This window comes from Sinocyclocheilus grahami, unplaced genomic scaffold (assembly GCF_001515645.1).
Source record: "Sinocyclocheilus grahami isolate Dianchi unplaced genomic scaffold, SAMN03320097.WGS_v1.1 scaffold787.1, whole genome shotgun sequence".
Classification (NCBI taxonomy): domain Eukaryota; kingdom Metazoa; phylum Chordata; class Actinopteri; order Cypriniformes; family Cyprinidae; genus Sinocyclocheilus; species Sinocyclocheilus grahami.
In genome coordinates, this window is record NW_015505966.1 from 826088 (window position 1) to 841687 (window position 15600).

General features: G+C 40.4%; 2 protein-coding genes across 2 annotated transcripts; one reads left to right on the top strand and one right to left on the bottom strand.

Moving 5' to 3' along the window:
- The first annotated feature begins 6168 nt into the window (after positions 1-6168).
- Positions 6169-7356, top strand: adob (2-aminoethanethiol (cysteamine) dioxygenase b). Its single transcript, XM_016246165.1, has one exon. It carries the CDS (start codon positions 6404-6406, stop codon positions 7169-7171), a length of 768 nt encoding a protein of 255 aa, XP_016101651.1. The 5' UTR covers positions 6169-6403; the 3' UTR covers positions 7172-7356.
- A 2221-nt stretch (positions 7357-9577) lies between these two features.
- LOC107561671 (early growth response protein 2b-like) lies at positions 9578-12154 on the bottom strand. Its single transcript, XM_016246143.1, has 2 exons — positions 11837-12154; positions 9578-10830 (listed from the first exon to the last, which is right to left on the bottom strand). Exons 1-2 carry the CDS (start codon positions 11988-11990, stop codon positions 9815-9817), a joined length of 1170 nt encoding a protein of 389 aa, XP_016101629.1. The 5' UTR covers positions 11991-12154; the 3' UTR covers positions 9578-9814.
- Between the last annotated feature and the right edge of the window lie 3446 nt (positions 12155-15600).

Here is a 15600-nt window from a genome sequence, read left to right on the forward strand (position 1 = left end):
AAAAAAAATAACGACTATTCAACAATTCGTCTCCTCCGCGTCACCCTAGCACCATTTTGGAGAGTATCCACTGAACGCAAACAGCGTATGTTGTTCTGTGTCAACCGAACCACACGGATACATTGTTTTCGTTCAAATCAAAGCACAAACAATGTAGAAAACGTATCCGTGTGGCAGCATACGCGGTTTACGTTCAGTGGAAATTCTCCAAATTCTCCAAAATGGCACTAGGGTGGAGACGAATTGTTGAATAAAGTCTTTTTTTTTTTCTTTTGCGCACAAAAAGTATTCTCGTAGCTTCGTAAAATTACGGTTGAACCCCTGATGTCACATGGATTATTTTACCGATCTCCTTGCTAGGTTTCTGGACCTTGATCGTGGTAGTACCCTTGCTGTCTATGGGAGAGTCAGAGAGCTGTCAGAATGCATCAAAAATATCTTAATTTGTGTTCCGAAGATGAACGGAAGTCTTACGGGTTTAGACCGCCATGAGGGTGAGTAATTAATGACAGAATTGTGGGTGAACTAACCCTTTAAGTGATAGCTTTCTGTGAGGAACGGAATGATGTTTGTCACAACAGCCGCTGGTCACAAGTCACTTTCATTGTATAAAAAAAAGAGCGTCTTGAACACCTTATCAAATTTTCCTTCTGTGTTCACCGGAAGAAAGCAAATCATTTGGATTTAAAATAATGTAAATAAAACTGTCATTTTGATGTGAACTATTCCTTTGAGTAAGACTTTGTTCAGAAAATGCTTCAGAGATTTGTAGAGCAGAAGAGCTTTGGGGCCTAATGCTCAGAGACTTTGGCTGTGTTTCAGAGAAAACAAACCTCCAGAATGGAAACACACATTAACCAGATGGCATAGATCTATGGTCGAAGGGCGAAGACCTCTCTGCTACATTAAACAAAGATATCATCTAGGAACAGAGAGACCAGAGTGAAAAATGAGTCTGTCTTGAGCTGTAGTGGTCCGAGCTGAAATGGGAAGGTGGTGCATGTTAACATGATTCTTTTCTGTGTAGTGTTCTTGAAGATCAAAGAATCGCTTGGTAGCCGTTTTGATTGGTTCGCTCTCACTGTCGTCTTTGCGAGCGTATTAAGGGCTCTAATGGCTGGAGCCTCTAAGGCCCGGACTGACGTCACTCATTACATTTAGAATGCTGAGGTCATGACCTCTCCAATTTACATTTTTCAGAAGGTTTTTGTGTAAACGGAGGCCATTCATGTCCATTTCGGCCTAGTCAAACATGCAGGATGTGTTCTTGTTGTTTAATACGACCTGTATTCAGTAGCTTCAAGACTGTCGATCTCTGTTATCCTCTGTCCTGATAATGTCCTTGAATATTCCTTTCCCTATTTTTTATTCGTTCTGTTGAAGGCAGTTTGGTTTGGGAAAATTTGGGAATTACTGCCACTAATGGCTCTAATGCATCCTTTCTGGAAAAAAAAAGTTATATTATCTAGGGCAGGGTTCCTCAAATCTTAACGACCTGTATTCAGTAGCTTCAAGACTGTCGATCTCTGTTATCCTCTGTCCTGATAATGTCCTTGAATATTCCTTTCCCTATTTTTTATTCGTTCTGTTGAAGGCAGTTTGGTTTGGGAAAATTTGGGAATTACTGCCACTAATGGCTCTAATGCATCCTTTCTGGAAAAAAAAAGTTATATTATCTAGGGCAGGGTTCCTCAAATCTTGCCCTGGAGGGCCAATGCGCTGCAGAGTTTAGCTCCAACCCTGATCAAACTCAGCTACCTGTGATTTTCTAATGATCCTGAAGACACTGATTAGCATGCTCAGGTGTGTTTGATTGGGGTTAGAGCTAAAGTCTGCAGGAAAGTGGATCTCGTGGGCCAGATTTGAGGATCCCTGATCTAGGGTGACCATACGTGCCATTTTCCCAGGACGTGTCCTGGCCAGTATTTCTATATTGCCTAAAATATCTAGGTTTTGGCTTTGTTCGCGTATGCAGACCTCAAAATACCATACAGACGGTTCCTTATGCATTCAAAATGCTCTCGAGGTACTTTGATGTCAAACACTGATCGATCTGAGCCGCGCTGCTTTTAAGTCGAACACACATCCTATGTACGTGTAATTGCATCGCTTTGACCGTAGATCCCACCTTCTCACACACACCATGATTGGTCCATTATGTACAATGCCTGCATGTTATTGGTCAAACTACTTTTCGATCATTACCTTCAGCAAGCATGGAAACAGGAAAACAAAGCCAAGCCAAAACAAATCCTGGCAAGGACGCGTCCTGGGAAAATGGCATGTATGGTCACCCTATAATACAGGCTAACCTAACCTAACAAATTACTACTACTTACTCAGTATATCACATTTGTGTGAAGAGTAAAAATAACAATAGATCTCAATCTCTGCAGAGGAGCTTTTTTCTGAGGTGGAGGTTGAAGTGAGAACAGAGGATATGGGACCCGTTGCCAAGGATATTGTTGTCCTGCAGGAGACCGATTTACTGAAGAAGAAAAAAAGAGGTGAACCACGCTTTTCCCAATACCATGAACTACAGATATGTTTGGAAATAAATGCATGATTATTGCTTCATATATACTTATATATATATATTAGGGCTGTGTATCACCAGCAAAGTCACGATACAGAGGCCACGATACGTATCACGATACAGGACTGCACTGAATTTCACCTCAGCAGAATTTAGAAAAACAGCTGTTTATTAAACACTGCTTACTATAGTGCCATTTCTAACTATTGGCAGAGCAGGCAGCTGACCTCTGCATTATGAAGGGCCTCCATAACGGTACCACAGTACAATATAGGTAATGGCATATGTTTCATGTTTACATTGTGCACTCCCCACCAGGTGCAATATTCTGATTGTTTGCATCTTGTTTTTAAGCCCATAAATAATAATGTACACCTTCTAATAAATTTATATTGTAGTGTACTCATACTAATATATAAAAAAACACAACTTACATTGCTGGTAGGTTATCATTGCACAAATGAACACACTCTCTACGATTAAAAAAAATTAGAAGAGTTCTAAACTAACGCGCTGTCTTCACTGTATCTAACGCACACACGCTCAAGGCTGATTTACTCGAGGCGTCCGCAAGTTCGTTTGGGTGCGCGCGGCAGGACTTTCTGTGCAGCTCCGCTTCCGAAGATGCACGAGTTCAAAGCGACTCTAGCTGACTGTGCCAGCATTTGTGTGAAACAAGCAGTTTGATGTTAAGTTCAGTCACACACACACAGATCACGTTGCGGCCGCACTCAGACATTCAGGAACAAACTTTAGCGCTGCCCCGCAGTTTTATCAACTAAATAGCTTAATCGCTCAAGAGCTACATTATCTTTCTCAACAAGGAGCGTCCTTGAATATTCCTTTCCCTATTTTTTATTCGTTCTGTTGAAGGCAGTTTGGTTTGGGAAAATTTGGGAATTACTGCCACTAATGGCTCTAATGCATCCTTTCTGGAAAAAAAAAGTTATATTATCTAGGGCAGGGTTCCTCAAATCTTACCCTGGAGGGCCAATGCGCTGCAGAGTTTAGCTCCAACCCTGATCAAACTCAGCTACCTGTGATTTTCTAATGATCCTGAAGACACTGATTAGCATGCTCAGGTGTGTTTGATTGGGGTTAGAGCTAAAGTCTGCAGGAAAGTGGATCTCGTGGGCCAGATTTGAGGATCCCTGATCTAGGGTGACCATACGTGCCATTTTCCCAGGACGTGTCCTGGCCAGTATTTCTATATTGCCTAAAATATCTAGGTTTTGGCTTTGTTCGCGTATGCAGACCTCAAAATACCATACAGACGGTTCCTTATGCATTCAAAATGCTCTCGAGGTACTTTGATGTCAAACACTGATCGATCTGAGCCGCGCTGCTTTTAAGTCGAACACACATCCTATGTACGTGTAATTGCATCGCTTTGACCGTAGATCCCACCTTCTCACACACACCATGATTGGTCCATTATGTACAATGCCTGCATGTTATTGGTCAAACTACTTTTTGATCATTACCTTCAGCGAGCATGAAAGCCAAAACAAATCCTGGCTCGTATGGTCACCCTATATTATCTAATAAGTAATGCTATCTTAATTTTTTTATAGTTTCATAAGTTTTGACAAGGAAAATGTAAAATATTTCTAAATTCTGCAGCTTACTAGGGTCATGTACTCCTCGTGGGGAATCACAGCTCTTGTGCTGTTTTTGCTGCGGCCATTTCTGCAAACATTTCAGAAGTTCACTGCAAAGCCAATAAACTTCTGACAGTGAGGTCTCTGTTTGTTTGAGCTGGCTGTGAAGAACGTTTACAAGCCACTTTATTTGGAGGAGACAGGCAGAGTGAATAAGCAGACCAATATTATTAGAAAGCACACTTGTTTCCGTAACTAAAAGTGTTGTTCGGTCATACGTGTCATAGCGTAATGAGGACCGGAGAGCTTATGCATTTATTAATGTCTGGTGTGAATTCGGATGACATGGTAGAACATCCTTATGATGTCATTAGAAAGGTTTCATATTGTGATTCACACACACAGTGTGTATGTGGTTTTCTGAGCTCAGAGGACTGGAGTAGGCGGGAGTGTTGCATCCTGTTACATAGCTTTAGCTTTTTTATAGATGCTCGGTTTATTTTTGTGTATGCCAACAAATGATTAGACAAAGTATGCAGGAGAAACTAGATGACTAAACTGTCCACATGTCTCTTTATCTATAAATATATATTTTTAAACAATGTAATGCACACATGTTTGTGAGTCATAATTGGTTGGGCAACAGCCAGCATGTCAACAGTCTGCTTCTGCACTGATAATGAGATTACAGGTTCATCATTTTCTACAGTAGTCGATCATATCTTGCTCATAATTTTGAATCTGATTAATGTAACACTGAATTATATAACAAATGATTAAATATGGATTGGCAAAAAAAACAAAAACAGCTCGCCTTCTGCGGTCACATTTCCATTAGTAGTAGAGGGATATCACTCTCTCTCTCACTCTCTCTCACTCTCACTCTCTCTCACTCTCACACTCTCACCTTGTTGCCAAAGTCTCAGAACAACAATCTTTTGCGATTCTGTGAATTTGTCATGGAAGACGGTAAAACTGTGAATATGACAAGCTGGTTAATATTAAGTCCATTCATGGCTGTAACCAGGGTTTGAAAATGAATGAGATCTGGGGTGGGGTTAAGAACTGTGCTATAATAACCCCTACAAATACAACTCATTATATATACACTGAACACTTTAAATGAGACCGACTTGTAGATGTTTGCGAAAGATGTTTTCTCTGTTTTGAAGGGATGAACAACATTGTTAAATTATACCATATTTATTGCATCAAAATGTATTAATACTTTACTATAGGTTAGGGGTGGATACTTTTATCAGTTGTTTATTATTCATGCAGAAATACATATTACTATAGTTTTCATTAATAACCATTGCTGTCTAAACCTAATTGTGCATGAGGAGTTTTAAACTGTAACAGCAGATTAGTCATGAAAACAGAAATTTTACTTTTGAACATGAAAAATGACCTCATATCTTGCTAAGGTCATGAGTCCATTCCCCTCAAGCTCACACAGATGTCAGCGCGGCTCATCCCGTGAACTATTCATGCTTGATGACCACAAGTGTCTAAATACTTTTTGTTTTGAGTTTGAACTATATCTCTTCCATTCCTTTTGGCATTTCTATAGGGTTGGCATTTACAACCTAACAAACTTTTTATAAATTTTTCCCCCTGAAATCTGTGCTTGGGCTCTCTTTCTTAAAAAATAAGCTTGGTCTGATATTTTGTGTTTAATGCAATGATATTTATAATTTGATATGTCCTCTTGACCATGACCTCTTTTTTTCTCTCCTCACATTAATCCAAGCATTTTCAGAGCGCGAGCATTGTCTGCGTGGCGGTGAAAGACTGAGGTGTCGTTGCCCCTTGAAAAGCAAAGGTTATGGGGATTGTAGTAACCGGTTTACGTATAATATCTGGTGCAACGTCCGTATAGGAACTTCGCGAAGATCTTTTAAATGCGTGACAGACGAGTTTGGCTAAAGTTTACAAACATTAAAGGACAAGTTCTAGAACCATTCGTTTAGTAGTAGCGTTTAAGTGTCACAATAGTAGGGGGAAAAACTACATTTCCCATAATTCTCTGCATGACGTCTAGCAGCGTTGACATTGCGTACGTGTGAATCGGATGCCTGTATATGGAGTAGTCATGGACAGGAGTGACTTGATCCTAACGGTATTCCTAAGGCTGCGCTTAAGCTTTTACACATGGTGCATAAATAAGAAGTCATCTCTGAAACAGGACTTGCACTCGATATCGCAGAAGGAGCAAGGTGCGCAAAGTTGAATGTCAAGTTGACGCTGCCTGGACACTTGCGTGATGATGCCACGAGACAACATGACTTCCACTGTCCAGAATATCGCCAGACAGGCCCTCGCGACGTTCCGAAACCCCTCGGTTGTCGGAGATCACAATAAAGTGTTTTTGGAAAATCTGAGTAAGCTGAAAAGCCTTATGGCGGAGGTCAGAGCGGCGGACTTGAAGATCGCACCCCGGACCACCGAGAGCGCCCCGGTGCCGTCTCAGCGCGCCGCGCCTCCCGTTACATACATGCACATCCACGAGACCGACACGTTCAGCATGGGGGTGTTTTTATTAAAAACGGGCGCTTCGATACCGCTGCATGATCATCCGGGAATGCACGGCATGCTGAAAGTGATTTACGGCAAGGTGCGAATCAGCTGTTTCGACAGGTTGGATAAACCTCGAGATGGTGCCAGCGGCGTGCAGTTCACCCCTCCGCTCATGCCCTTCCAGAGCAGCTCGCTTCGGCCCTCGGTGCTGAGGTCGGTGGGGGAATACACGGAGGAGAACGGCCCATGTGTGCTGTCACCCCAAAAGGACAATATCCACCAGATAGACGCTGTTGACGGAGCCACCGCTTTCCTTGACATCTTATCACCGCCATATGATCCGGATGAAGGGAGAGACTGCCATTATTATAAAGTTTTGCATGCCCGTTCAGAGGCTGTAGATAGAAAGAGTGAAGCCCAGGAACAGGGTGACCTGTGGCTTATGGAAATCCCACAGCCTAGTGAATTCTGGTGTGGTGGTGAACCTTACCCAGGGCCTCAAGTGTCCCTCTGAAGGATCTGACTATAAACTGGGTTCTGTTAATCACAGCCTTACGCGAATCAAGAGATCCCATGTTCTTTTCCTTACATGTCAGACTGGCTAGCTTATCAAGAGTACAGTGGTTTATTTTAGGGTGACCGTACCTGCCATTTTTCCAGGACGCGTCCTGGCCAGGATTTCTATATTGCCTCAAATATCTAGGCTTTGGGTTTTTGTATGACATCAAAATACCATACAGACGGTTCCTTATGCTTTCAAAATGCTCTCGAGGTATTTAGATGTCATACACCGATCGGTCTGCACACGCAAACAAAGCCAAAACCTAGAGATTTTAGGCAATATAGAATTCCTGGCCAGGATGCGTCCTGGGAAAATGGCACGTTATTTGAAATACCTAGGCACTTATCACAGTTATTTGGCTGTTATTTTATACATGTATCCATAAATTTCCAATGTGTTGCATGAAGACCGTGTCCAGACAAAGGAACTAGTCTCTGTTCTTTCTCTTTTGCCTGGGTTGACTTTGTTTAGCATGTGATCAATATTTAAGTATTTGCAGCAGGTGTGAGATTTGGTTTGACAATGGCTTCCTACACACATTATATCAGAGCAGGAATCTTGCTCATCTCGTTTCCATTGCTATATTGCGTTAATAATGCATTAAGGTATCAACACTGAAATGTTCAGCAACAATCGTGACAAATTGGCCTACATAACACTGATGCTTTTTTTTAACACTTCTATTGATTATTACAATGAAGCACTTAGTAAGGATGACATGTAATAAAAAATAAGCACAGAAAAATTAAAAAGACAATCGAAATATGAAGAATATGATGTATATTTTACTTACGAAATTAAAGTTGTGTTTTTCCTCTGATTTCTGCTAATAAAAGATGCAATAGAAACTGGTCTTGTTGATTTTTTAAATACTTTTTAGAGTTAGAAGTGTTACAGCCAACATACACAACAGTTCAAAGGTCGTTTATGCTCAGCAAGGCTGATTTTTTCATAAAATACAGCAATATTGTGAAATATAACAATTTTAAATAATAGTTTTCTGTTTTTCCGTATATTAAAATGTAATTTATTCTAGTGATGGCAAAGCTGAATTTGACTTAGTCTTCGGTGTCACATGATCCTTCAGAGATTATTCTAATATGCTAATTTGGCGTTCAAGAAACATTTCTTATAATTATCAATGTTGAAAACAGTTGTACTGTTTAATAGTTTTGAATTTTTTGATGAATATAAGTTCAAAAGAACAGCATTTATTTGAAATCGAAATATTTTGTAATAATGTCTTCACTGTCAATTTAATGCGTCCCTGCTTAATAAAAGTATCCATTTCTTTCAAAAAGAATCGTATTACTCTTTTGCACACCAGTGTATGTTTTACTTGCAACCTTTTCTTAAAGGGGTCATATGATGACTCTTTGGAGTGTTACAAGCTCTTGGTGCATAAAGAAGATCTGTAAAGTTGCAAACACTAAAGTCTCAAATCCAAAGAGATATTCTTTTTAAAAGTTAAGAGTCAGCCACGCCTACCTAAAACGCCTCGTTCTAACACACCTCCACATATCTACCTCACTATGTGGGAAGATTTGCATAACGCCGCCCAAATGTTCACGCAAAGAAGGCGTAACTTTTAGTCTCACTGTAGCACTTGTTAGCTGGCCAATCAGAGCACACCTCGCTTTTTCAGACCGATGGTCTCACTGTAGCACTTGATAGCTGGCCAATCAGAGCACACCTCGCTTTTTCAGACCGATGAGCTTCAGAAAGGCGGGGCATAGAGGAGAAACAATAATGTACAGTATGTGGAAAATAATGTGTTTTTTTAACTTGAAACCGCATAAACACATTTCATTACACCAAATACACAAAATAATGTTCTTTTTAGCAACATCATATGACCTCTTTAAAGTATTATTTAGCCGCAATCAATAGTTTGTCAAAGTGGGACCTCTAGTGTTATATCTTTGTAATCCCATACAGCATTTAATTTCCCTTCCAATGATTCTCAAAAAATATACCTTGTGGTCATTTTCATTTTATTCAAACACATGACTAATAATGGCAATAAAAAGACTCGCTGTAAACACTAGAACAACTGCAGTTTGCACAATGCACGTGAAACATTCTGTGATAATAAGGACGTTGTCTAGTTACTACAGCAAAACACATTCAACACTTAAATCATAAGCTGCCATCGTACATTTGTGCGCACACAAACTTCCAGAGTTAAGTGAGGCACCGACTGAACTTGTTCAACTGTTGGTTCACATCGCTGAACCGCCGGCGATTTAGCCGCAATCAATAGTTTGTCAAAGTGGGACCTCTAGTGTTATATCTTTGTAATCCCATACAGCATTTAATTTCCCTTCCAATGATTCTCAAAAAATATACCTTGTGGTCATTATCATTTTATTCAAACACATGACTAATAATGGCAATAAAAAGACTCGCTGTAAACACTAGAACAACTGCAGTTTGCACAATGCACGTGAAACATTCTGTGATAATAAGGACGTTGTCTAGTTACTACAGCAAAACACATTCAACACTTAAATCATAAGCTGCCATCGTACATTTGTGCGCACACAAACTTCCAGAGTTAAGTGAGGCACCGACTGAACTTGTTCAACTGTTGGTTCACATCGCTGAACCGCCGGCGCTCGAGCTGTGAGGAGGCGCAGACGCCTTTTTATCTTTCTGTCTCTGGTGGACTTTTGTGTGCCTCCTTCGCTCGTCGCTCCTGGCGAACTTTCTGCCGCAGAAGTCACAGGAGAAGGGCTTCTCGCCCGTGTGTGTGCGTGTGTGCGTCGTGAGGTGGTCGCTCCGGCTGAAGCTGCGCATACAGATGCGGCACTGAAACGGCTTGTGGCCGGTGTGGATGCGCACGTGGCGCGTCAGCTCATCCGAGCGCGAAAACCTCCGGTCGCATCCCTCAGCCGGACAGGGGTACGGCCGCTCGTGGACCGGCGTCTTGCACGGTCGGTTCGGGTACTTCCGTGGCCGCAGGATTGGCCTGAATGGGACATTCTGCGGCTTGGCGCAGTCTACAGGCGGCCTCGGCCCATCTACCGGACAAGCCAGAGTAAAATGTCTTATGGTGTTCAAGGGAGTCAGAGGTGGCGGGACTCTGATAGACTCCAGAGAGCATGAGAATGGCTTGATGTCCTGAAACACAGCCATGTTGTCCCTTTGGCTGTTGCTGGTCTGATAGAACCCCCCGTAGTCGGGGATGATGGAGAAAAGCGTCCCGTCTATAGCTGACTTTGGGCTTGAGTAGGACGGAGTGGCGTATGTTATGGGGCACGTGGTGGTCGATAGGTAAGCCGAGGGGTCCTGGTAACCATCGGCGCTACAGGTGTATGGGGGTGGGCCTGTGTACATATGATCCATGTTGGCAAGAGTCTGGCCTATTTTGGAGCAGCCTGGAGTGAGGTCTGAGGGAGAGCCCGTGGAGAATGATCCTGGGGAAGGTGGCCTATCTTGCACTCCTGCACTGACAAAGTTGATTATTCCCTCCTGATTCCAACTTCCTTGCGCGTCGATGGAAAATGTTCCTGTGTAGGCGACAGGCGCACTGTGTGGCGAGAACTTGCTCGGGTCTGTCAGTTCAAGGCCCCGTTTTCCCACGCCGAAGCTGTCAGTGCTCAAGCCACCTGTGGAGTAAAACCAAGACATTTCTGTTGAGCAATTCGTTCTTATTGCATTAGGTGAAGCGTGTATTTCCAGCAACACGTGGTATAATGCACACTCTAAAAAATGCTGGGTTGAATACAAGCCAGTGCTGGGTAAAATAGGGACAAACCCAGCAGTTGGGTTGTTTTGACCCAGCGGTTGGATTACTATCCAGAAGGTTGGGTTAAACATTGAATCCAACCGCTGGGTCAAAACAACCCAATTGCTGGGTTTGTCCCCATTTTACCCAGCACTGGGTTGTATTTAACCCAGCATTTTTTAGAGTGTAGTAAAGCTATTTGTTTTCAAAAGCTAGTAGGCCTATGTAGGTGGCGGAATATATGCGGGCATCTCTCGGTATTCTGGTTGGATCAATTAGTCCTTCCTCTGAATGAACTGTAGAGGTGATATAAATAACCTATTTAAAATGTGTCATGACATTTGGACTCCATGAGAGTTTGTTTTGAAATTATTCAGAAAGTCAGCCTGTTGTATGGACACGCGTTGGCTACAAAAAGTATTGAATATTTCCACAGTTGAAAAACACAGTTTAGTGACAACATGCCCCGACATAAGACTATAGGCTTTCCACCGCAATATACACACAATAACACACATGTAGTTAATAAAAACAACGATGAAGTAAAGAGTAACGTGCAAAAAAAAATAAAAATAATAATAATAATAATAAAATCAAACTATTGATTTGGACATCAGAAATTCTAATGAATAAATTGTTCAAAGGTAAAAGCACTAGGCAACGAGATAACAAGAGTGTATGCTCTGTTGCATTATGATCAACAGGATGATTGGAGCTAATTATTCAAATTCACCACAGCTTTAAACTAGTTGTTTAAAACCAAGTTATAAGCAAGCAAACAAACACACAGTACAGGACACACAGGCTTTTTATATTTACTCAAAACGTTTTCTACAGCTCTTCTGAATATTACTTTTATTATTGTAAGCATCCTCATATTTTCTTACCTCCCGACGCCTCACTGAACCGGTCAGAACAGACCCCCACACCCCCATGAGAGGAGCCCGATGAGGGGGTCTCCTCCAGAGAGTAGCCCTGTGGCAGACAGCGCGACAAATCATTTAGCGACGCGTTCATTTGATCCCTGGCTGTCGCTGTCATTTTGATCCTCGATGGGGTTTTTTTTTTTTAAATATTTTTATTTTTTTTAAGAAGTTGAATTTTATTCAGTTGTTCTCAGAGCTTTTAGGATCTAGTTGACGTGCTGTAAATATGCTCACTTCAGTGCAGTCATCATAAGCGCGCGCTTCATCAGCTCCCTTCATATGTGCCGCAGCAATAAGCGAAACTTTGTCGTCGCGTGCGTTTAAGAAGAGCCCGTGAATGCCCCGTGACGTCACTGACCATATAAGGACAGAACAGGACTAAAAAAAAAAAACGGGTTGGGCTTTTTTTTTCCTTTTCTTTTTTTTTATTATTTTTTTTTTAGACAGCTCTTTGACTCTGCTTAACTTTAATGTGTTGTGATTAAATTCGCCGTGCATATATTGATATTATATCGAAATAGATTTGTGATCTATGGAAACAATGAGATGTTTTTCATTTTTATTAAATTTTGGTGTATGTTATTATCAGGAATTCCGGTTAGTGCGCATACCATAAATGGAGATTATCCGGTAATCGCAAACACAACCCTTTTTGACATATATGGGACACATCCGGGAAACTCGACACGGAAAATAACGAGCCGCGCCGAGTTGACGTCCCACAGAGGAACCGTAATCAAACTACATTCAGGAAAGTGATATTTGAATGTGTTGGAAAGTTATTCTAGTTTCTAGAGAGTTAAGGAAACATGTTTATTAATATAGACTAGAACGGGGTTTCCCCCCCTCGGTAACAAGATCATTGCAGTTAAACATCTTGATTACTGAAAACTGACTCTAGTTATGTTCCCTGACAATAACAGAAAACTGCCAGCTCATTACCGGGACATTATACATTCATTTTACGGACATTTCTGTTATCTCTAAAACACATCGCAGTGAAGTGAAACATTCAAAACTCCTGTAAAACAAAAGAAACAAATGCAGAAAATTATTTCAAATGAATGCAGTACACTGTGCCCTGTTTTTATGGATTTAGAGTGCACCTTGTAGGACTGGCAAACAATTGTAATATTTAACTATATTTGAGACTTTCAAGGCAAGGCGAGTTTATTTCTATAGCATAGCATTATCATACACAATGGTAATTCAAAGTGCTTTACATAAAAGAAAAGAAAATAAAAACAATAATCACAACAATAAAACAAGGAATTTAAAACTTTGAAAATGATTTAGAAATTGATTTAGGAGGTTTAAAATGAATTGAAAACAGTTTAGAATAGAAAATGATTACATATAATATAGTGCAATCAGTTCGGGCATCACACAGTGCTCATTCAGTAAATGCACAGCTGAGTTTAAATGTGACTAATGTTTTAGCACATCTGATCTCTTCAGAATCAGAATGAGTTTTTATTGCCAGGTATATTTACACATACGAGGAATTTGTTTTCAGAGTTATTTATAAACGAGTACTTTAAAATCAATCCTAAATATAACTGGAAGCCAGTGTTAAGACCTGAGGACTGGTGTAATATGCTCAGATTTTCTGGTTCTAGTCAGAATCCTGGCAGCAGCGTTCTGGATGAGCTGCAGCTGTCTAATGGTCTTCTTGGGAAGGCCGGTGAGGAGACCACTACAATAGTCCACTATTTCACAGCATTTTGAAGCATTTTAAACATCTCAAAGTAGTTTTAGGAGCCGTTTAATAAAATATATCAACTAATTGCAGGTACTAGGCCTATTCCGTTTTCATTTGGTTTGAAATACTCCTAAACATATACTTAGCATACAATATTTATAACGTAGCCCTCTATTGTAAGGTCTTATTCTCGTATGTTCTCCGTTAATATGACTGGCACACGTAAGGCCGTCCTCGGCTCTTCATCATCTCTCTCGTCACTTTTTGTTTTTCTGCCACCATGTTCTATTTTCATCAATGGCAGCATGAGCAACAGAGCGTTTGCTGTATGTGCGACTGAGGCCTAATTCATAGCCACCCACACACTATGGAGCAGCCCCTTCTCCATGGAGTCCTAGCAGAAGTGGAGCCTCTGTGAATAGCTCTGCATCTGCCCTCCTATTACTTCTGTACAGACACCCCCAGCCTGCCTGCCTTCTCACACTCGCCCACATGCCCAGCACTGCATGCTGACTGAGCTTCTGTGCATGCCAGTATCACACATTACAAACCCAGCTCTTGAGATCTTATTTAATAGATCATAATCAGAATTCATATGAAAAGATTAAACCATAAATGTTTGATCTACCGTTGTATGGCAAAATCGTGCTTCCAAACATGAAATCATAACATGTTTATGATTCATTTATAGGGTTTTGCCTGAACATTTGGAAACATCACGCAAAAGTGAATCGAACAGTTTGTAGCAATTTATGCTTTATTACTATAGAGTGAAATAATTGTAAGCATACACATTAAAGTTTTTTTTAATAGAGCCTGATTGATTGATCGATCGACCAATCGAAGCATCTATCTATCTATCTGTCCGTTCGTCCGTCCGTCCGTCTGTCTATCTATCTGTCTGTCTATCCGTCTATCTATCTGTCTGTCTGTCTGTCTGTCTGTCTATCTATCTATCTATCTATCTGTCTGTCTGTCTGTCTGTCTGTCTATCTATCTATCTATCTATCTGTCTGTCTGTCTGTCTGTCTGTCTATCTATCTATCTATCTATCTGTCTGTCTGTCTGTCTGTCTGTCTATCTATCTATCTATCTATCTGTCTGTCTGTCTGTCTGTCTGTCTATCTATCTATCTATCTATCTGTCTGTCTGTCTGTCTGTCTGTCTATCTATCTATCTATCTATCTGTCTGTCTGTCTGTCTGTCTGTCTATCTATCTATCTATCTATCTGTCTGTCTGTCTGTCTGTCTGTCTATCTATCTATCTATCTATCTGTCTGTCTGTCTGTCTGTCTGTCTATCTATCTATCTATCTATCTGTCTGTCTGTCTGTCTGTCTGTCTATCTATCTATCTATCTATCTGTCTGTCTGTCTGTCTGTCTGTCTATCTATCTATCTATCTATCTGTCTGTCTGTCTGTCTGTCTGTCTATCTATCTATCTATCTATCTGTCTGTCTGTCTGTCTGTCTGTCTATCTATCTATCTATCTATCTGTCTGTCTGTCTGTCTGTCTGTCTATCTATATCTGTCTGTCTGTCTATATATCTATCGATCTATCGATCTATCTCTCTATCTACTGTATATCTGTCTGTCTATCTGTCTGTCTATCCATCTATCTATCTATCTATCTATCTATCTATCTATCTATCTGTCTGTCTGTCTATCTATCTATATCTGTCTGTCTATCTATCTATCTATCTATATCTGTCTGTCGATCTATCATCTATCGTTTATTTGTTTATTTTTAACTTCAGAAACTTTTGTCAAAGGTGTATTTATTTATTTATTTACGCAAGCTCATTAACTTTTTGTGCCATCTATCTATCTATTTATTCATTTATTTATTTTAACTTTAGAAACTTTTGTGTCAAAAAGTGTATTAATTTATTTACTTCATTGTATGTATGTACGTGTGTATTTTTAATTGAATTGAAAATAATGTAATATATTTAAATTGTTAGTTTCAGAAATGTTTTGAGCCAAAAGTTTCAGTTCATTCATTCATTCATTTATTAAATTAT

Excerpts from the sequence above, each read along its gene's own strand:
- adob (XM_016246165.1), top strand. The coding sequence starts at position 6,404 with ATGATGCCACGAGACAACATGACTTCCACTGTCCAGAATATCGCCAGA.
- LOC107561671 (XM_016246143.1), bottom strand. The coding sequence starts at position 11,990 with ATGACAGCGACAGCCAGGGATCAAATGAACGCGTCGCTAAATGATTTG. Across the intron at positions 10,831-11,836 it reads GTTCAGTGAGGCGTCGGGAG|GTGGCTTGAGCACTGACAGC; the intron begins GTAAGAAAATAT and ends TTTACTCCACAG.